Here is a 22642-nt window from a genome sequence, read left to right on the forward strand (position 1 = left end):
AGAGCTTTTGTTTGTATACTAGTATTATCCTAGGCCATCTTCTGAGCTGATGCCCTACTGTACTTCTCTCTCTTTTGTGGTTCTATATAATCTCTGCTGCTCTTTGGCACGCGAGGGCTTGGAGTTTGTAGTGTAAAAAAAGGGGAATAAATTTGACAACTGTATACTGAATCCCACAATTCTCCATATAGTTTCACCGATGATGTTCTTCAATGCCAGCAACTGTTGAGTCAGAGATTCCTTTCAAATCAACTGTTTTGAGGCAAACTGCTGTCAGATTTGAACCATTTTCATATCTTCCAATCCTACGGTTACAGTTTCTCGTACTGTTCCAACAGTCGAACTCTAACTTCTGCAGTCAGTCTAATCATGAGTCATTCAAAGCGAAGGCAACACTGATTCAAGCCAATCTCAAGTACACCACATAAATTGGATTTGCTCAAGGCAACTAACTCATCTCTCTCGCCCAAACCTAGCAGTGTTGTTGGCACTGGCACACCACGTAAAAGTACCAACTTATTGCCTCTGTGAAACTCCAAAGCAATGGAGGAACCTCTTCATGGAATAAACCCTGAAGCACAAACAAGTTCATGATATCGAAGCTCGAAACAAATGCGTACCACCATAGGGTTACGGCCCTTGCATCATTGTCACAAACGTCCCATCTGTTTACCAATGTGAGATCCACACAATTCAACACAGATTTAAGGACCCCAGTAGTAGAAGCAAACTGACCGTTTATCAATGTCTTCAGGGACCCTCGTCCGTCCCAACATGCCTCCACATATTTCAGAAACAATGGCTATTCAAAAAGCATGGCAACCTGGAAAAACCACCCAGGAAAAGCACGCACATCATGATTTAAAAGAATGGAAAGGATGTATTTTTAGGGTGAAGGTTGGAACCCGGATAAATAACAAAACATTGCTTAGTTGCAAGGATTACACGCCCAATTTCGTCATCTTCAATGTTATTTTCCCATCCCACCAAAAGAATATCAAATAAGAGAGAAGAGACACAAGAAAATCCAAAACAAAATAAAAGCTATACAATCAGAAACCTTATAATTCACCCGAGTCAACAACCTTAAGCTCTTCTTTGTCTCTTTCTTCTTTTATCTCTTGATAAAATTGATATATTAGCTCTCCTTATTCTGTTTCCCTCTATGTGCCTCGCCGTATTGCTACCAAAACAGGCACACTGGATGAAGAAAATAAAAGAAAAGGCGGTCCTCATCTTAAATAGCGAGCATCACTCCCCCGCCTTCAGAAAGGATAATGTCTCCATAATGTGCGCACAGATTTAGCAGTGACATAAACTAGTTCTGGCCTGAATTCACGTCTTCAGTGACATTCCCACCGGAGAGCATGGACTGACCAGTCAACCTCGGCGAAAGTCTTCCAGCAGCATCCCCAGAGTGAGGGGTTGTCTCACCTGGCTCATTATTGCTGTCAGAAGCTTCTTGCGACAAATTAAGCTTTTCGAGAGAAGTTGCAACTATTTCCTGATTTGGTCCAGTGGCAGGTGGAGATGTCGAACTCGTGCCAAGCCGACTAGAATTAGGCAAATATTTCATCCAATTGTTGCGCCTCCTCAATTTGTCATCCTGAGACAGTTTAAAGAGTAAAAGTTAGGCCAGAGAAACAGATTATAGTCATCTGAATGTTGCAAACTCTAATATACAGGTAAGAGCACCATTTGCACTTCCGAAAATAAACCAACAACATATATAGCATTGGCTAAGTGAAATAAGAAAGGCAGTTTGATTAACAATCATATATGATGTTTAAGGAGAATGTGGAGGATATTACCTGCACTTCCACAATAGCTGAACCCCGCAAGGAATCTAATATAAACTGAATATTGTTTGTCAGATTCTTTACCTGCAAAAATACAATGATATAGCAAAACTTGATCCGCAATGACATCAAATGCTCAAAATCGTGGATAAAATATGGAAGAATTGGATTAAATACTATCAAACCATAATTCAATCTTGCAAATAGATCACCCAAGTGGAAAAATCAACACACTGCAGTAAACATGCGCATACTCATGCAAGGTTTAACAGGGGGAACTTCACAATATCTTTTCCATTCCAAACCTCTAGTTCCTTCTCATTAAACATGGGAGAAAGGTAGAAGCCATCAGTAAGAATGTCAGCGAAAAAAGGAACTTGAATGTCAAGGAGAAAAGCACTGCCACAGGCAAAAACTACCAACTGGCCAGAACTTTATCATCATTAGCATCTTGAGCGAAGAAAGCAATAAGATCAATCAGTACCAAGACAAAGGAAATACCATTTAAAAGAAGAAATTTCCCTCCATCTGGATTTATCCTCATTCGTCAAAATCTTACTGGCTCTTCAGTGGGAAAAGAATGCATAATCAAACAAAGTGGCCCAAAACAATGAAGCGTTTCATGATCTTATAGAAAATTCTTTTGTTGAATAAAGCAAATTCTCATTCAAAGAGTTTCACATTCTTAATTCTTTTGGTATTATAAATACCCCCATATTTTAAGAGCACCCCCTCCCCTCGCCCCAAAAACCAACCCCAAACTCACCCTAAATATGCTTACAAAGCCTGTAACACAAAATCAATACAACCTCATATCGCTTTTTCCCTTCCTATTTATCTATTAATCCAATATATCCGTTCCAAATTTATTATTTATTTACTAATTCCCTATATCGTCTCTCATTTAATTTGCATAACCTTGTATTTTACTAAGAAAACATCATCCAACAAATCTACAAATCAAGTCACACCAAGTAACATTATTGAGAAGGCAGCTAAAAGGGTGGCTACTGGGTAAGTAGCTATAGCTCTATTTGTCATATAGATGGAATATAAATGTATACAAAATAAAGAACATAAACTTCAATTTTATGGATTTAAACAACTAGTTTAGACTAGAATACTAGTTGGCTCCCTCTTTTTCATCTGTTCAAAGCCATAAAATCATAGAAAAACTAGATCCAATACTTCAAAATCTTCACTCTTCATGGTGAGTTTATAGCGTACATGGCAATTCAAAAACAGTTTAGGAGCACATGTCAAAGGTTAAGGAAATATTTGAGCCAAATTAATTGATTATTCAACAAAATATCAGGTGAAATAACCTAAATGCAAGGAATTCCAAACTTACTCCTTAGAAGTGAACATAATTACATCAACTCATTTGTACTTCCCTGCTTTTAGAAAACAGCATTTCACATAATCAATCAATGAAGTCATGAACAGACACTGAATGGTAAATGAACAATGGAAAGGCAATTTGATTAAAACACTTAATTGTAGAGGTTTCACAGGTTCCATCATATAAGAGGTCGATACAAAAACACAACTCATTATAGACAAAACACCCTTTCTAGAAAAGAAAATCTACTTCTTAGAGGTCCTGTCAGTTTAGTTTTATCAATTTCTAACATGTTTATTAAATTACCTAAAGTCTACGGTTACTTTGTCTGAAGAAGTGCCGCATTCTTATCCCCAGGTGTTTACTTGACATATATGTTCACCAGAGCTGAACAAAAAGAGAAAACTAAAGCTAAGCTCTACAGAAAATAACAACCAAGATTCGTCTAGGAATATCTGTGAGAACACATATGAGTACCATAGTAATAGTTTAGTGATATGGCCCCCAAGAAAGCGAATCAAGATCACCAAGTTGAATTCGTGTGTAAAAGAAAAGGATAAAATGATTGAATCAACCACCATCAACTTACACGAGGAAAGCTCGCTATTAAGCCTATGGGAACCCAGCCTTGATCATCCATATTGGACTTTAAGAAGTCATCTCCTTCCAAGTTAACATCACTGCATCCAACATATGGCTGTTCAGTTTCCAACAAGACAGGGAAGACTTAATACAGAAAACTAAATTCCCTTTGTTGCCAAAAAAGAGCCCCAGAAAATGAGCTAAAATACCTGAAATAGTAATCAATCTGTGTGACTATCTTGAAAGGTAAAGGAGGATCTGGTACTGGCATGTACATTGCAGGATACGGTCCATGAGAGACATATGGCCCCATACCCCTGAAGGGCTCCATAGGCATTGTAGGAAAATATAATACATCTGAAATTAATAACCATCAGTATTCTATCCACATCAAGACTGTAAATAAGTTTTTAAAGAAATATAATTACCTGGAATGCCCACATGGTTTGGAAAGGGTCTCATGTTCTGTGGAAGAACAAATGGGGGAGCACTAGTTGGAGGTCTAACAAGTGGTCTGGCCTGACCTCTTTGCGACTGAACGTGAACATCTCCAGCATTCATATTCCCTCTGTCCTGACGTCTACCCCCATAGTTATTATGCAAGGGTCCATCTCCCCGTGGCCCAAAGTTGCCCCTACGAGAGTAGTTCCTGTGGTCGTTCACCACATGTGGCTGAGGCACAAAACTGCCAACAGGTCTCATTTCCCAGTTACTTCCCCTGTAAGAGTGCTCCATAGAAGATTGATCCGGTGCTGCTGGTATCATATGAGAGGGTAGTGGAAAAGGATGCGGAGGCGGTGGAGGAGGCGCAGGAGGATGAGCAAAGGTGCTCTGTGGAGGTCCACCCCCTGACATGCTGCTGCCACCACCGCCGCCACTGCCACGCTTCATGGATCTTTGTCGAGCTGGCATTGTATGATTTGGTGCTGAATTAGATTTTGCACTGCTAGCCGTTTGCTTTTGAGGTGAATGTGGGATTACAGGTCCCTATTGCAAACAACAATATCACCAAGAAACAGATAAGTCCAATCAAATATCCATTAACAAAACTACACTTCTTAATGTTCGGTTAGAATGCTAATTTTCAACCCAAAGTACTCGATCGTTCAGGACACCAGATAAACGAATCCGTGAAGATCAGTAAATTGATTATTTATCGAGATAAATATCACTCAAATTAAATCACACTCAAGGATTAATTTTCAGCTTTAAGGATATTCACGGCAACCAAATATTAACAACAGTCAGAAATTGAAACAAACCTCGGAACTGGTGACTGATCCATCACAAGGCGACTTCCAAAGAGCTTCAACTGAAGATGATTTTGGCGGAGCCCTAGCAGATTCCGATAAAGCGGGCCACGATTCAGCTCCCATAACTGGCTCATTCTCCAAGACCCCGTTTGACGGCTTGTTCCAAGCCGGCTTCTTTGGCAGTGAGACATTGTTGTTAACATTGGCACCCTCTGCATTATCCACCGGCGGTGGTGGCGATGATGATGATGATGACATCACCTTCTCTGAAAAAAATGATTGCTCCGGTGCCGCAGAATTTATTGATGGCGATCGCGGCGGAGACGGAGAATGTTGTACGGGCGAGGTTGATTCCGCCTGTCCTTGAACGACTCGAGCCCACGGAGACGATAGATTATTTCTCCACCTGCACTGAGGGCTGTTAACGGCGTCTCCAGAGGACCCAGAGCCGCCGTGAGGAGGGTGATCATTGGAGGAGGAATCCCTAGGCATACCCATCCAATTTAGGGTTTCAGATGAATTGGATCACCTTAAAACCAGAAAAAAAAAATAATAATAATAATTAGAATATCCAATTAAATATTTAGTTAAACTGGATTAACGATGATCAAGGGAAGGATAGAGAAGGCGACTAGGGTTTTCGTTGGAGACTATGATGATTTGGGGAAACTGATAACGCATCTAACACGTGAAAGGCACGAGTGTATCAGCAGCCGGAACTTCTGTTCTCTTTCTTTTCTCTCCCTTTGCCCTTTGGGTTTTTGCGGTTTCAGTAGGTTTTTGTTTTGTTGTAAGCGACATCTCAAAATACACTGTTCTATGACCGGATCCGGAGAGGATCAAAATATTTTTGAAAAAAATTTAGAAAAATTATAAATATGTAATATTACTGATCAGAATTCAGAAGAATTATAATTGTGTAGTATTTAATATAACGAAATCTAACAAATATAATTTTTATTCCAAATAAAAATTATACTCATTATTATGGGAATAAAAATTAAACTCATTGCTAATAAAACATCTGATGATCTAGAATTTAATGTCCGATCGTGATAAATTTGATTTTCTTTTGAAAAAATATATATAATTCAATTTATTATGTAAAATACTATACATTTATGATTTTGTAAGAAAATTTCAAAATTATTTGGTGCACCAAAAATAGGACCTATGCATAATCATAGGTCCTTCCATCCATTTTGCCCGGTAAATTTTGAGATCGAATTTCATTGAGATGAGTTTGGGTGTGAGATTTATTGGAGGTGGATTGGCATAATGTAATTGACTCGTAAAAAAAATTCATACTATCGAAAATATATTAATCACAATATATCCCTCACTATATGTCCAAATGTATAATTTAATATTAATACCATATTACCATGAATTTAGTGATACATCTCAAATAATTATACTCAAATAATATTAATACCATATCCCTCATAGACTAGCTCAATTGGTTAAACAAAGTTGAACATCGAAATAAGCCCAAATAGGAATAAGACAGATATGGGCTTATGGGCCTTAATAAGCCCTTGTTAGCTTTTAGTCCCGCTACCATTTGTCCAAGCCCGAAGCTGCCCGACCCATGGCGAAAAAGACACCGAACCTTTTCAGGCCCATTCGGAATAACGGTTCGCATTAACATTGCTTTGTCTCACAAGCTACGCCTCGTCATTCATGAATCATGATTCCCTGATCAACGTAAACACGGAGAAAGAAAAATTGTGCCCAATGAGTTCGTGTGCATATTATGGTCGCCAAAATGATAAACATCTCCATATAGTTTGTTGGCGTCTCAGTTATCTCAGTTGTTGAGTTTGAAGCATTAGATCTAAGTGAATTTGTGGAGTCCATATGTCTCACATGATGTACATGAAATTTTATGAGTACAACTCAACAATTACGATAATTTTTTTTTGATAAGAACAATTGAGATAACTGAGATAATAGTTATTGGAATCCCTATCATAATTGTTATTGTAGTGATTTTGGGCTAGATATCAGGGAGCCATCAGATCAGCATAAAAACGCATAAATTCATTAATCAAGTGAGGATTGGATTTCTAAATTCTCTGTATCTTTTGAATGGTGGGTAAGCTGGCTAGTTCTGTAGTCTATGGTCATGTATCTTATTTTGGTGGTTAAGGATATTCGATTGATTTGGCTGCTTTTATTTAAGAAGTCAAAAGTTTTCTGATCAAAAAAAATGAGTCTTAAAGCAAAATTCTGATGGCACGTGAGGGTCTTAAAGCAACGTTGACTGGTCAAATCCACAAGTAATGAGAATTTGTTGAACTCAACAAACTCCATTTCAACTTTTTCTTATTTTGTTTTTTTTTTAAGAGCCACATGTGAATCGGAATTCTTTGACTTTTTTCCATTGAACAACTGTTTCCATACTTGAGCAACATGCGCATTCACATGCATTTAACACAAAACAAAAAAAATGTTAGTTGTAACTTGTAAAGTTGGTGATTCTTGATTGCTCACACTAGTCAAGACCATGTAATGGGTTTCCCATTTAATTTTCTTGGTCATTGTTTATTTTCGGCAAAAAGATACTTTTCGTCCCTCAATTATGGATCGAGTTTCATTTTTGTCCCTAAACTTTTTTTCCTCTCATTTGCGTCCCTTAACTATTGAAAAGTATCATTTTCGTCCTTTCAAGTGAGATTGAAGTTGGGAAAAACATGATCTGACGAACAATATAATGTCACGTAAGATTTTTCAATGATCAGATTTATTCGAGGGATAAACATTATACTTTTCCATAGTTGGAGGACGAAAAAAGGAAAAAAAAAAGCTAAGGGACGAAAATGAAACCCGACCAATAGTTGAGGAATGAAAAGTACTCTTTTGCCGTTTATTTTCACCTGTCAATGTCGATGAAGACATGAAGTTAATCAATTGGTTGGGTGATAACATTGTTAGATTCTCATTAAAAATAATATCTTTATGATCACACATTGTGCGTTGGTTTAATTTATCATGTCGTGAAGTATAAATATTATGTGCGTACGAGTTTGATTGTCTGAAATTAGATCCACATCAGATATTCAAAGTACAAATTTGTATGATGTCGTTATCGGATTAAAAAAATACCATGAAGTTTCATAGCATGCTCTTTGAAAATGGTCATGCAATTTCTTGTGCATTTCTATGGAAGAGTGCACTAATTAATAAAATGTTCTGACTCCCACTGACCACTCAACGTGGCTTTGTCAATAAATACCAGGACCAGAGATCGATAGTTCCACCATTTCAAGACCACTCTCTCTATCTTACTCATACACCAAAAACAGAGCATCATCTATGGCTCAAACAACTCCAAACCACACACAGACCGTCTCTGGATGGGCAGCTCATGATTCATCTGGCAAGATCACCCCTTACATCTTCAAACGCAGGTACACACACACATATATACACATCTTTCATTCTTTCTACATAATATACCTTTTGAGTTCTTAGTTAATAAATTTGTGAACAAAACAGAGAGAATGGAGCCAACGATGTGACGATAAAGATCTTGTATTGTGGGATATGCCATACTGATATTCACTATCTCAAAAACGATTGGGGAATCTCTATGTACCCTGTTGTGCCCGGGTAACACCTCCATCAATCCGTGTATTTGTAATCAAATTTTGTTAAGTAATAATGTCATGTAATTGATATTAGTTTTTTTCATTTTTGTTTACAGGCATGAAATTATTGGTTTGATTACAGAAGTGGGTAGAAATGTGAAGGGTTTCAAGTTGGGAGAGAAAGTTGGAGTTGGCTGCTTGGCAGCATCATGTTTGGAGTGTGAGTTCTGCAAGGACTCTCAAGAGAACTACTGTGACAAAGCTCAGTTCACTTACAATGGCATTTTCTGGGATGGTAGTGTCACCTATGGTGGTTACTCTAAGATGCTGGTTGCAGATTATAGGTACTAGTTAACTTCAATCCATCACTCACACACTGCAAGTCAATTTAGTATATATATGGTTTTGTGGGAATCCAAGCTCAAAACATAAAGGATATTGTCCGCTTTGACCCATGAGGTTGCACAAATTTGTTTTTCATGGACTGTCGAAACTGGTTCTTAGGCTCAGAAAACGCGCTCTTATGTGAAAAGCGCAAAATCTTTTACTTATATCCCACTCGATTGGGATAAGCCAATCCGATATGGGATATTAGTCTTGATACTTCTCGTACTTGTGGGATGAGTTATGTCAGACCCAACAAGTAGGTCACGTCCAAATGAACCGAGACTTTGCTACAATAGCATGTTGGAAATCAAAGTCCTAATACATCAAGGATATTGTCCAATCTTGGCCATGAACCCGCATGAATTTGTTCTTCATGAGCAATCGCCAATGATTCCTAGGCTTAGAAAACGCATCCTTGTGCGAGAGAGGTGTAAAGTTTTTATTTATATATCACTCGGTTGGCCTATGTCAATCCGACGTGCTATGTTAATCTTTTATAGATGTATATTATAATATCTATCAATTTTAGCTACATTTTGCTCCACTTGTGGTTCTTGTAGATACATGGTGCATGTTCCAGAGAACCTGCCAATGGATGCAGCGGCACCCTTGTTATGTGCTGGAATAACAGTTTTCTGCCCATTGAAAGACAACAACTTGCTCAATTCACCACCCAAAAAAATTGGAATCGTGGGTTTAGGGGGTCTCGGACACGTGGCAGTCAAATTCTGCAAGGCATTTGGTCACCACGTCACAGTCATCAGCACCTCTCCTTCCAAAGAAAACGAAGCTAGAGATCGATTGGGTGCGGACAGTTTCATTGTCAGCACCAATGCTCAGCATATGAAGGTTTGACTTTTCAAAAGTTGACCACCTCTGAAATTGCTTTGACTTCTTCTATTGATCCAGTAATGGGCCTAATTGCACTTGTTATTGTGGGTCACATCACAGGCAGGAAGAAGAAGCTTGGATTTCATATTGGATACAGTCGCAGCTAAGCACTCTCTTGGACCCATCTTGGAACTGCTTAAAGTGAATGGGACTTTAGTTCTTGTGGGTGCACCAGACAAGCCCCTTGACCTTCCTTCTTTCCCTTTGATTTTTGGTAAGTCACAATATCTTTTCATCAACTAAAAATGCTAGGGCTTCCGTATTGTCTGTTTCAGTTATCCCAAATTATGCCTGTTTCAGTTATCCCAAATATTGAGATTGATGCACATGATTCATGAAATCGTGTGCTTCAATCTCAACATTTAGAATAGCTGTGATAAAAAAAACACACTGGCAATCAAGCCTTGGAGTGTTCTATATGTATATGTGTGTAGCTATTACTATTATACTACTAAGCGAGAGCTATATCTATGAAAAAATATATATAGGGAAGAGAACAGTGAAGGGTAGCATCATTGGAGGGATTAGAGAGACGCAAGAAATGATGGAGTTGTGTGGCAAGCACAATATTACATGCGACGTTGAGGTTGTCAAACCGGAGTATATCAATGAAGCACTGGATCGGCTCGCAAGGAATGATGTTAGATATCGTTTTGTGATTGACATTGCTGGAGAGTCGTCGTCCAAGCTTTAGAGATTAATTTCCTGGCTTTCATATCATATGTCATGCTATGATATATAGTTTTTAAATAGTAATTAATTAAACACTTCAATACAATAATTTTGTAATCTTGCTATTCATTGCATAATACTTTTTGCTCTCATATCAGTTTTTTTTTTTTTTTTAAACTAAGAAAGACACCGTACAAACTAGTTCTTTGAATATCTGATATAGATCTAAACTCGGACTGCTAACTTACGAGCACACAAACTTTCTACCTAATAATAAAGTAAGTTATGTCAAAACTCCAAACCAACACGTAATTGAAAATTTCATGGGCCTCGTATATGTAAATCAGAATGTAGCATTACATTTGCGAACATGAGTAGACCAAAAAGGCCCAAAAACAAATTGCTCCATCTGTCGACGATTCTTCGGAAGGTAGTCCAGTCAAAAAAAAGGTCATAGATCAGGCAAGACAATAGAGTAGCCAGCTCTCAATCAAGCCCAGTGGGCCTTAGAAATATAAATGGATAGGCCTTATTCTCAAGGAAAACTTTAGTCACACCCCACCTTTTACTAAAGACACCCCAATTTGAGTTGACCATCCCTTGTAAAACTCAGTTGACGGGGTGTCTTTAGTAAAAAATGGGGTGTGACTAAAGTTTTCTTATTCTCAATTACTTGATAGGGCTGAAAATGTTTGGACTTAGGTAGGGGCTGCGGCCCACGATGATTTTCATTCTTGTTAGCCTATAATGCACTAGATTATTGACGCGTAATAAGATTGTTGCAATGAAATTAATGGTTAATGTCACACTATTGGTTTTTATTTGTCTATTAATTATTTTTATTGTTTTTGGGATTAGGGATCAGAAGTTATTGGTGATTAATTCTTGGTTGTTTTTTTAAAATTTTATGACTAGACCCGCCGTAGTTACTATCCTTCGGTTGTGTATTGGGTAAACTCATCGGGCATATGTATTAGCTTACAAACTACGCATGTCAAGTAAACTCATGAAAAATCCATATGTGAGCTCATGTCTCCAAGAACATTTAAGTTGGGCGTCCATGGTTGGTTTCGGTCAGTTAGTTATTAATAGTTTAGTAAATTTTTTTGATTTTTCGATCGATTCTCATTAATATACATTTGACAATAAACGACCAAACAGTCGGTTTGGTTTGACACTTTTTTTGGAGTGCCCTAGATTTAACCGTGGGAGAGTATTATACACTTGATCGCCAAGCCAACACCATGATTGATTGGGTATAAATTCTTAGTTGTTTGATATGTCTAATTTATCAATTCTTCCGATGTGAAGAACAATTGACCATAAGTCAAAAGTTTCGTCAACTCCAGAATAATCCAGCTCTATATATTTCTTTGACTCAATCGCTTGTAGGGAACAAATTAATATAATTATACTCAAAATTTGTCATTTGGACCCTCCACATGGCGAGAAACTCCTAATTAATCCTATTTACGAGTCTTCACTAATCTCAAAATTTCAATTGTGTCCTTGTGCAAGATAGCTAATGAGTGGAAGCAAGAATATCCCAGGAGCTAGATTCATGGTGCTAATTCTGTATAATCACACATGGTGGGGAATGCATATATGTCCACTAATTAGATGATTAAATACGCTAAATCTCTTCAACGTCACTAATTACTAATTATATCATTATTAAGCAATAGAGACCAAACGCTGTTGATGCTTATCATGTCTATAATGGTTATTGTCATGATCTTCATTACACATTTACACCCACACATATATATACATATACATATACATACATACATACATATATATATATATATATACACACACATACCAAAACGAGAAGAATTTCCTTTTTATATCATGTACGCTAAGCTCCAGCCAAACACACACATGATTAATGTGTTAAAAATCAAATGTAAATAATGTAAACTACACAGTTTAGATTAGATCAGCTAAACGAATCAAAAAGAAGAAGAAGAAGATTAGATCAGCTAAATAATGCAACACGCCTGACCCAAAGTCGCCCACTCCGGCATCCCCTCTTGCATGATAAACTCTGGAGATAGTGGTACATACGTCCCAATGCATACTCCAATTCAATCGTGAATATAATTCGAAGTATGAAATCGAACCCGAGTACTTGTCTCTACCGACAAATATCAAAATTCGCCCTGCCACCAGGTTACTCCACGGGACAACACCATTATATACCTTAATTGCTTGTAGTACAAAAAATGCTAGAATTCAGTCTTTGTTTGTTTGACCTAACACAACGTCATTAGAGAAACTTCAATTAAATTAGTTGGGTATTTTTGCCAATAAAGGTGAAGCAAGTAAACTATAGTCAGCAATATTTTTTTAGGAAGATCAAGATTAGAGTTACCATTAATGAAGTTAGGCAACGCCTTTGTTTATCTTACAGAATATTACAAGTGGACACTCGTATACGTAATGTCCAAATGAATCGAGTATTTATGCCAGTACCATGTTAGAAAATCTAGTCCAAAAATTATTGTTCGCTTTGATTCAAAGACATGTATGACTTTGTTTTTTTGGATCGTTATCATTTATTCTCAGGTCTAGAAAACATGTTAGTTATGTGAGAGGGAGTTAGTATTTGCTTATATATTATTCGGTGTGATTATACCAACAATACATGGGATGATAAATATTTGACATTTGTTGCATGCACGCCCGTGATCTTAAAAACTTGGCATGACCTTTATAAATCGTTATCCACCATGCATTTTCTTTCCTTTTTCCCAAACTAAAAAACCTAAAATTCGAATCCAACGAATCACACTTGTCGATCTCATCTAGATTAAGATCATGAACCGTATAATCTGATGACCGGTCCCACCAAACAGGCGTAAAGGCTGATCAGGACTCTCAATAGCGTATGAGCAACTTTCACAGTAGCAATCCACGCGCGTATATCTGTTGGTGGATATACAATCTCTAGTCCTACAAATACACAAGCTTCGTCTCTCAATGCACTCCACGTATTAAAACGCACCGTGTGAGGGACGCTATCGTGTGACAAAAGCCGTAACCAATTAGATGGCGGTGCAAAACTGCCAACTGGATCTATATTCTACTCTCTCTCTCCATTCTTCAAGCCAGACCAAACACACATGCATACGCCTATATATATATGGCAACTACATATCTCTTAATACTTAATCAACCCAATCATTCAGTCATTCTCTTGAATCAAACATGTCTCACATTAGAAAGCTTGTGTGGAGCAAGTTAAGATCAAGCTTCAAAGGATCAGGTGAGTGAGCTTCTAATGAAATCTTTCTTCTTCAATTATCAGTTCCAAATCCAACTTCTCAATGGGTTTTCAGGATTTTGAAAGATTTTCATTCTGTTTTGAAGACAACCCAGATTTCAGAATTTGGTTTTGATTAAACCCTTTTCTTGTCCTTTTTAGTTTCTTGTAAGATGTAATCAACCCATAAATTTTCATTTCTTAAGGAGGTCTTATGAAAAACTAAGAGCATATCCACTTGATTTATGGCAACATAAACTCAGTCTTATGGTTCCCAGTTTTCTTTCAACTATCCCAAATGCATATTAAGATAGACGCATACGATTTCATATAGATTATGTGGGATCCAACGATTTCACATGCATTATGTGCGTCGATCTCAGCATTTGGGATAGATGGGTAAAAAAAATATTGGGATTCTTAGCATTTTCGCAACAAAAATATCGATTCATGAATTTTTCTTACTATTTGAGATGGGTTTCTTCAAATTTTGTTAATTCTTATGGTATTTGTTTTTGTAGGATCAGGTAGATCTCGGGAGAAACTTGTCGGTAGCTTGGAAAGCAAGTTAACAGTCAATGAAGAATACGTGCAAGCATTCAGAACCAAGTCCTACATTGAAATGTGGGGCAAAGTTCAAGGCCAAATCAGAAAAACAAGCGTTGATGGCATTGACGGGCTCTCAACATCATCTCCTCATCCTTTCTATCAACATCTCTCCGAATGTGTCCTCGAACCGCGCCAAGAAACCCTAATAGAGATGATTAAAAACTCAAAATTCCATCGCCTTCTCATCGATTACTTCGAAGCAAGCCTGGAAGCATGTAATGTATGTGAATTGCTCCTCCGAAGCATCCATCAAGCGCGTACAAATCACCGAAGAATAAAAAAGGTTGTGAAGTTATGTAGAAAGGCCGAAGAATCTAGTAAAACGGATGATTCCTCATCACAGGTGTTGAGCCAGATGGTTACAGAATCAATAGTCAGAGAACTTACAGCATTTGCATTGCTGAAGAATCCATTATCGTACATTAGTCCGGTCCAGTTTCGCAAAATTCACGACAATGATCTCCAATTGCTACATAGATTGACATCAAAAGAGAAGAAGATGAGAAGGAGAGTGAAGTTGAATAGAATCTGCAAGAAAATTGGTGGGTTTAGTCTTATATTTGCTGATATTGCACTCTTGATTGCCTTAATAGTACTTTCTCTACATAGCATAATTGGAATTGTTGCAGCTCCTGGACTAATAGCTTGCTATTTGAGTTCCCTGAAGAGTGTCAAAAACAAGGTGGTTTGTGATCAAAGGAGTAAGACAAGCTTGCTCGAATGCTTCGCGGCGCAGCTTGACATGGCAGCTAAAGGGATCTTCATACTAATCAATGATTTTGATACGATGAGTCGGTTGGCGAGGAGATTACACGATGAAATCGAGCATTGCAGAGATGTTGCTGATTTGTGTGTTAAGAATGGAAAGGGCGAGATACTGAAGGAGGTTGTGAGAGAGTTTCAGATACACCAGTCTTGCTTCTTGGAGCAGTCACAAGAGCTTGAAGAGCATGTTTACTTGTGTTTTAACACCATAAATAGATCCAGAAGGCTTGTTATACAGGAAGTAATGGTTGCACAACAGTAAGTGACACTCTTCTAAAGGTCCCATCAATCCGAACTCAGGGCGTGCCTGAATCTTCAAGGACCCAGGGTGAATTCTAAAAAAGAGGTCCTCTTAAAAAAATTAAATATCATAAGTTATTTAAATGGATTTGGGATACTATAAAATTGATATTTTTTAAAAAAATATGGGGCTCGAGGATTCACGGGCCCTGGGCGGCAATCCATATTGTCCACCCTGAACGCCCCCGTCGAAACCATGTTATTAAGGTTTGATTTGGCAAGTGATAGCCTTGCAAGTTTTGTTTATCTAGCCATGGTCCATAGCAATGTCAGGGCAACAATTTTATACGAACATAAAAATGTTGGGCACCCATTGAGTGCATCACTTTGTTTTGTTAATTTTTTATAGTAATTCAATTATGTGAGTTACGATTTTCTTATCTTTTTTATTGCTTAATCCATTACGCGTTTATCTTCATTGTAAATCTAAATACTAGTTACTCCAATTATTTGGGTGATAGTTTAGTAGTGAATCTCTTTGAGACCAACCGTATGGACTCGAAAGATTCAGCAATATCCTCGCGGCCATGTTTTCAATTTTGACCAAATTTACCCTTCATTAGGTGATAAACTTCTATGTGCGTAGGTAGCTTAGTAGTGAATCCATTTGAAGTCCAACCATATGAACTCAAAAGATTGTGAGTGAGTGGTAGTACTTTTACGGTTACATGTTGAATTTTGGTCAAACTTATTCGTTAAATATGAACGGCAAACTTGTCATTGGATGTTAAAGGCAAACTCATATGGTGGTATTTTTAATTATAAAAAAAAATCTCTTGATTATGTCACATTATGTGAGCTTAAATCCAGTCCATGAATTTCTTCTTCAAATTGAACGCGTCAAGTCAAAAATCATTGCGTGCTATTTATGGCGTAATCTCAGGCCCATTTATGATTAGACTGGTCTCCATGAACGGAAGAGGTGACTGACTTCATCAAGGAAAGAAAACCAACTGTTGATCCCAAAAAAGGAGAGACAAAGTTCCAACTAATCGATATGTAAAAAGCATCTCACTTTACATTCTATCAAAAATTTCAAGTATTCCAATTGTCAAGCCTTTCCCCTCTCAATTTCTTGTATTCTTCATGGCTCAGTAAAGAACCCTTAGTCTTGAGCAAATCTGCAGGCTTTGGCATGATAATAGCAACATATCCTTCTCTATCAGGCTGCAAATTAGTCAAGAAACAGCAGGTGAGTGGGCGTTAGCAAATAACCAACAAATACAACAAAGTTTGTAGTCATCTGATACTGAAAATCTACAACTGGATCTTTTTGCCCTCACAAACTGGAATAAAAGAAGAAGAAGAAGAAAGATTATACAACGACCTATGTAGATGCACACTCCATTTAAGATATTAAAACCTAAAGAGACCAAATCACTCCAACCAATCTATAATACCCAAGCAAGATTGCTTCAATCCATTATGTAATTTAAAGGAAACTTGAAATTAATGAAGCAAGAAAGGTTCAAAAGAAAATCTAAGGAAAGGTAATATACTTATAATCCAATCCTAAATTCGAGCAAAATCACAGTGCCAGTCAACTAATGTCACAATCAATCTTGTAGGGATTGAGTTATTCTTACTGAAGAATTAAGCAATTTTGGTTGTTTAACTAATCTATCATTCACTTCCAACAGAGATGCAACACTTGTCAAAAGCCACAAAAAGTTCTCAAATTTTATTTCTAAGGGAAAGAGGAGCTGAAAAACAATTCTTGAAATATCTTTACCCGTCAATATAAGAAGAAGTTCCTGGACAAACTTTACATAAAGCTGTATTCGACTCAAAGAATTGTGTATTCTGTGAACATCAACTCTGATTTCAGTAAATCTTAGCTAAAAGGCTGACGGGAAAAAAAAAGAACTGGACTGTGGTCACAAATGGTCAAACTTGTAAAATAGCTTCCCAATAACAGAATTTAGGTAACTTCTTGCTCATTTGCAGGGAGCGGAGTTTGCTAAAATTCTAGCCTCTAAAAAGTTCTACTAAAATTTAAATTTACTTGAGGAGATTTATCCACATCAATTCAAAACTCAAATTGCATTTGTCTTCACCCAATTCAAAGCTTGCTAATGTAGCTAATCCACGTCACTTAAATTAAAATCATAAGAGAACTGTATGACATAGGAATCACAGCAACAATCCATTTTAGAAATAGAAACTCGAAGAGCTGGAATCAACACTAGCTTTATATGAGTATATTCATCAACAAGAAGAAGGCCAGTAATGCATGATATCCGAGTCAAGATAACAAAATGGAAAGGCAAACCGTGGAATTATTTAAAACTGGTAAACAAAAGACTACTGAAATGTATTAGGTTCAATTTGATCTCCAGAATAGAACGAAAGGTTGGCATTTTCATATATATTCATTATTCACTGAAAATCATAAATCCTAATCAAAATTAGCATCACAATACCCTTTTTCAAGTTCCAGTGATTTTCACGCCACTCCTTTAGACTTGCCAACATTGAAATCGACAACTGCGATTCCTCCTTCATCGTTAAAAGCAACATGTGTAGGAGCCAAACCAATCACACACAAGCTTTTGATCGCAGCTTACAAGAAACAATCAGTTCTTATTGAATTGGATTTCTTCATTTCAATCCACAATAACAATAACACAAAATTATTAGAAAAAAAACATCATCAAACATATTAACCAAAAAAAAGTTACAAGATTTCTACCCGTTTGCACGGCGGTAAATTTATTGACCGTGTCCTGGCTTCACAAAATCTTCACAAATTCAAACACGGAAAACACAATCGGTACCCTGAAATTCACATAACCAGCTAGATCAGAGCAGAGCAAAACTTAGGGTTCAACATGGCAATACATATTTGAAAGAGGGTTCAATCGGTGAAAGAAGAAGCTGCAGCGAAGCAAGAGACGAAGTTAGCTTCCACGGCGGAGGGCGGAGCAAGAGCAAGATCTCGAATATCCGGCACCCGAAGCTCGCGCAAATCTTCATCTCCAGTGTTGCTCGCAATGATACTCTCTCACTGTCAGTCCCTCCAGGCTCCAGTCTACTGATCTTCTCCTTTCATTAAAATGCGCCGGGTCAGTAGCTCGAAGCATCCAAACTGGAAAGACAATAGCCCAATAACTTCTTTGGTATTTTTTGGGCTTAAAGGCCACAAGGCCCAATAATTTTAAGGCTTGATTGAATCAAATTTGGGTTGTGAAACTCGGTTAGACTGGACCAAAAAGAGAGCATCATATGGCCCGAAATGAGAGGGCTGGTATCATGGCTAGCCCAAAAAGCTCTTTGAACCCATTGGGCTTAATTGTGACGACATGTTTAGGCTTGATGGGAAGGAGTTTGGATCCACGTTTGGATCAAAAAAACATAGGCGAAAAAACAGAAGGGCCGAATTTGACAAGAGTAATGTTTCAAAAGGTTCATCATTTTATGAATTATGGTGTCGTTTATATGTTTGTCACGCTCTCTCATTAGGATTCAATTCTACTCGGAGACATGTGTCCACATATTAATTTTTCTTAGATTTATCTAGGCTCAGTGGGTTGGTCTTCAGTCAGTTACTAAGTTTGAAAAAAATAAACCCGTAAAAGTAATATGATGTATTTACGGGAACTGAAACCTCAATTGTGAAGGTAATCCGATGTATCCACAAAAACTGGAATTCGAAAACCAACAATATGATTGGTTGTATGGGAATGAGAATTCTGACATTATCTAGCATGTGCAAGATATGTTTTGCAATCATTTCTGCTCTGCTTATATGAACTTATATTCCGCTTCCCTACGTAGTCTGTCAAGGAATGAGTTGTTGACATTTGATAAAACCACTTGCGATTGAATCCACGATTTTGTGAAAACCTTGGACTTCACATATATGACTACTCATAATTCCATCATAACATTCCCCTATTAATTTGTGGGCGCCAGATTGACCACCGATGGACAGCTTTTAGTCCCCATTAATATATTTTATATACACAATAATGATCTCCACATATAATAATTTGTATTCATCAACTGTCACAAAACACTTCTTTAATTTCCTTGATTGGTGTTACCCTCACATGGCGAGTTGGCAGATGCAGACATTTTCTTTTTGGTAACTGCGTAAGTGGGTAACCATCTCGTTCAGGGGAAAACTCCAGTCAAATACTCTCAGTTGATTCGAACTCACAACCTTTAACGTCATGTATACGCTCTTAGTTTAAAGATATAATCAACCGAACTGTTACTCTGTGGTTGATGCAACATCTTTGCATATACAGCAATTTCACATAAATATATATATTAATATGGTGATCAAAACACTTGGTGTCAGCCAGATCTCAAAAGGCAATAAACAACTCCTTAATCATCATCATCTGCTGTCAAATGAGTCAAGGAAATACCATGTGAGAGTTGCATCATATGATATATATACATAACCCTAAATATTCTATCACAACTCACAAGACCCATTTGGAGCTGTCGATTTGATCTGCAAATACCAACAAAACCAGCCAAACCAATTCATGAAGAAACCCCCCAAAAAAGAACAATGTGGGATCATGGTTTTTGAAGTATTCACAGCTCTCTCTCTCTCTCTCTCCATGTGGGTTTGAGGATAATTGAATGAGGGTTCAGAATCAACGCAGGGACAAATTCTGAATTTCAATCTCATTTTCAGACTTCACATGTGAGGTTGGTTTTCTGCATTAAGAGCACTTGGTCCCTTATTTATAGTTGGCAGCTCTACTACTTTGCAATCCCAATAAATGTAAAAATACATATCTTCTTCAATTCCTCAATCCTCTTCTTCCATCTCCTTCATTGTTCACAAAAAATGCCAAAACTCATTCTTGCAATATTATTGAATCTCTTCCTTCTTGCTATCAAAGCCAATGCCTTTGCTCCATCTGGGTGGACTAAAGCTCATGCTACATTCTATGGAGGCAGTGATGCTTCAGGAACCATGGGTATGTGTGTATATATATATATACATATATTTTTGCATCCATGTATTTTCCATATCTATACGATACGGGTGTTCCTACCCTTCCCTCATGATAACTTGGGAGGTTATGAGTTCGAGTGAGGGAGGTGGGATTATTTATTGAAATAAATCTGTGAAGTCAATTTGTTGTTATAGGTGGAGCTTGTGGCTATGGAAACTTGTATGCAACTGGTTATGGAACGAGTACTGCTGCTCTAAGCACTGCATTGTTCAATGATGGAGCTTCATGTGGAGAGTGTTATAGGATCATGTGTGATTCTAATGCAGACTCTAGATGGTGTATTAAAGGAGCATCTGTGACAATCACTGCAACAAACTTTTGCCCTCCTAATTTTGCTCTGCCCAACAACAATGGAGGTTGGTGCAACCCTCCTCTTCAACACTTTGACATGGCTCAGCCTGCTTGGCAAAAGATTGGTATTTACCGAGGCGGGATCGTCCCAGTTTTGTTCCAAAGGTTAGTATTACACAAATCCCATTCATACAAAATATATATATATAAACTTCTCATGGAAGCCTGTAAACTTTAACATTTACGTACGGGCTTCTCATCTCAGCCATTGGTCAGAATCAAAGGGTGAGATTCAAGATGATAAAAAAATTAAAACATGAAGTCCCCACCGGCATCTTGAAACCAACAGTTGCCATCCGGCCACCATTTCGGTTCCATTCGGGTTTTCTCGATGAAGGACACCTTCCCCAACCAATTTCCAGCCGAAGTAGTCATCGGAATCCGGCGTATATTGTACGACCCAAATGGAATCAAACTTTCTGTTTTAATTTTTAAAATTTTTTATCATCTTTAATTTGAGTTGTTGGTGAGATTCAATAACCAACAGTTGCCATCAGGCCCACTCACGTTTTTGGGATTGAATAAATATTGCAGGGTTCCTTGCAAAAAGCCCGGAGGAGTAAGATTCAGCGTCAATGGGAGGGACTATTTTGAGCTTGTGTTGATAAGCAATGTTGGTGGGGGTGGATCAATTCAGTCTGTGTACATCAAAGGCTCCAGAACTAATTGGATGGCAATGTCAAGGAATTGGGGAGCTAATTGGCAATCCAATGCCTATCTTAATGGCCAGTCTTTGTCTTTCAAGGTCACAACCACCGATGGTGTCACTCGTGTGTTCACAGATATTGCCCCATCAAATTGGCATTTTGGACAAACATTCTCCAGTTCATTACAATTTTAACTCTTAAATCGATTTTAGGGTTTAGGGATTTGAGTCGAGGCATGCTTATAGTTTTACTTATAGCAGCCCGCTAACGTCAGATTAAGATTTGCTTTGCTTCCCATTTGGAAGCTATAATTGACATTACTATTATGTCAACCACTTGGGTGATAGTTTATTGATAAATTTCTCCTGAGTTAGACTGTATAGACTCCGAATGAATGTCGTATGTTCAATTCCCACCAGGGAAAAAAATAAGTTACTCTTATGTGGAGTAAGAATTTACTATATTTGTGTCAAAACTAAACCACAAAATCGAAATCATAACCAACATTTGTCTATATATCATATCCTTGCTAGAGGCCATGTTTGGCCCTTCAGTTGCAGAATTTTAGAGCATAAATTGTATGTGTGAATATGGTGTTGATTAGGGATTTTTAGAAACATAGGTACAGACTACTACAGAGAATGTCTTGTTCATTTATTTTCTGTTCTGTTCATGATTTTTTTTGGTGATTGTAATGATTATTGATTAAATTTTCATATTAATGGCATTAATCTCGAACATGAAAATGTACATAGCTACATGAACTATTTAAAGTTAGTTGTAAAGTTAGTGGTGCAAGAACTTAGAACGTCTCATTCCGTCCACCGCCTGTTCAATGGGCCGTTGTTTGGGCTAATAAGTTGGGCCTCGGACTTACGTTACTCTTAAAAGCTCGGCCTGTGTTGATTGTTGAGGAAATTTCACGTAATAGGGTGGGGATGGCGTGCTCAGCGGCGGTGTAGGGCATGCTAGCAAGTCTAGTTTCCTACTCGCAATCTCTCGTTGAAAGTTGATCAAAGTTGGGGGACCTTCTTAGGTCCACCCTATTTTCATCCACCCTTTTGTCCACCTTCATCAAACACCATTGGATCTAAAAAATATCCTTGAGATGCTCACCTGAGTAAAGACTGTAATAACCTTTAAATAGTTATTTAGAGGAGGTGGATGGTCATGAAAAAAGTGGACCTTAGTAATTTCCAAA

General features: G+C 37.7%; 4 protein-coding genes and 1 long non-coding RNA gene across 8 annotated transcripts; 3 read left to right on the forward strand and 2 right to left on the reverse strand.

The window, feature by feature from the left end:
- Positions 1 to 860: 860 nt before the first annotated feature.
- On the reverse strand, positions 861 to 5761 carry LOC120000261 (la-related protein 1C-like). Its single transcript, XM_038848237.1, has 7 exons — positions 5609 to 5761; positions 4986 to 5505; positions 4152 to 4710; positions 3933 to 4080; positions 3731 to 3821; positions 1812 to 1883; positions 861 to 1606 (listed from the first exon to the last, which is right to left on the reverse strand). Exons 2-7 carry the CDS (start codon positions 5472 to 5474, stop codon positions 1319 to 1321), a joined length of 1647 nt encoding a protein of 548 aa, XP_038704165.1. The 5' UTR covers positions 5475 to 5505; positions 5609 to 5761; the 3' UTR covers positions 861 to 1318.
- A 2472-nt stretch (positions 5762 to 8233) lies between these two features.
- Positions 8234 to 10671, forward strand: LOC120000886 (probable cinnamyl alcohol dehydrogenase 6). The gene is made up of 6 exons (XM_038849053.1): positions 8234 to 8389; positions 8478 to 8591; positions 8686 to 8913; positions 9517 to 9805; positions 9908 to 10061; positions 10336 to 10671. The coding sequence occupies exons 1-6, from the start codon at positions 8295 to 8297 to the stop codon at positions 10539 to 10541; spliced, it is 1086 nt and encodes a 361-aa protein (XP_038704981.1). The 5' UTR covers positions 8234 to 8294; the 3' UTR covers positions 10542 to 10671.
- Positions 10672 to 13650: 2979 nt separating this feature from the next.
- Positions 13651 to 15800, forward strand: LOC119999987 (UPF0496 protein At1g20180-like). Of its 2 annotated transcripts, XM_038847844.1 has the most exons (3): positions 13651 to 13790; positions 14309 to 14938; positions 15026 to 15800. In XM_038847844.1, the coding sequence occupies exons 1-3, from the start codon at positions 13733 to 13735 to the stop codon at positions 15421 to 15423; spliced, it is 1086 nt and encodes a 361-aa protein (XP_038703772.1). In that variant the 5' UTR covers positions 13651 to 13732; the 3' UTR covers positions 15424 to 15800. The 2 variants fall into 2 exon arrangements, with proteins under 2 accessions (XP_038703772.1, XP_038703771.1); XM_038847843.1 differs by having other exon boundaries at positions 14309 to 15800.
- Positions 15801 to 16380: 580 nt separating this feature from the next.
- On the reverse strand, positions 16381 to 18533 carry LOC119999989. Its single transcript, XR_005468541.1, has 3 exons — positions 18154 to 18533; positions 17885 to 18060; positions 16381 to 16628 (listed from the first exon to the last, which is right to left on the reverse strand). It is a non-coding gene; the product is annotated as an uncharacterized LOC119999989 (long non-coding RNA).
- A 1261-nt stretch (positions 18534 to 19794) lies between these two features.
- Positions 19795 to 22252, forward strand: LOC119999988 (expansin-A11-like). Of its 3 annotated transcripts, none has more exons than XM_038847846.1 (4): positions 19795 to 20129; positions 20327 to 20412; positions 20561 to 20899; positions 21329 to 22252. In XM_038847846.1, the coding sequence occupies exons 2-4, from the start codon at positions 20330 to 20332 to the stop codon at positions 21633 to 21635; spliced, it is 729 nt and encodes a 242-aa protein (XP_038703774.1). In that variant the 5' UTR covers positions 19795 to 20129; positions 20327 to 20329; the 3' UTR covers positions 21636 to 22252. The 3 variants fall into 3 exon arrangements, with proteins under 3 accessions (XP_038703774.1, XP_038703773.1, XP_038703776.1); XM_038847848.1 differs by having other exon boundaries at positions 19799 to 20129; positions 20327 to 20404; positions 20578 to 20899; positions 21329 to 22250; XM_038847845.1 differs by having other exon boundaries at positions 19798 to 20404; positions 20578 to 20899; positions 21329 to 22249.
- Positions 22253 to 22642: the final 390 nt, after the last annotated feature.

This window comes from Tripterygium wilfordii, chromosome 6 (assembly GCF_013401445.1).
Source record: "Tripterygium wilfordii isolate XIE 37 chromosome 6, ASM1340144v1, whole genome shotgun sequence".
Classification (NCBI taxonomy): Eukaryota; Viridiplantae; Streptophyta; class Magnoliopsida; order Celastrales; family Celastraceae; genus Tripterygium; species Tripterygium wilfordii.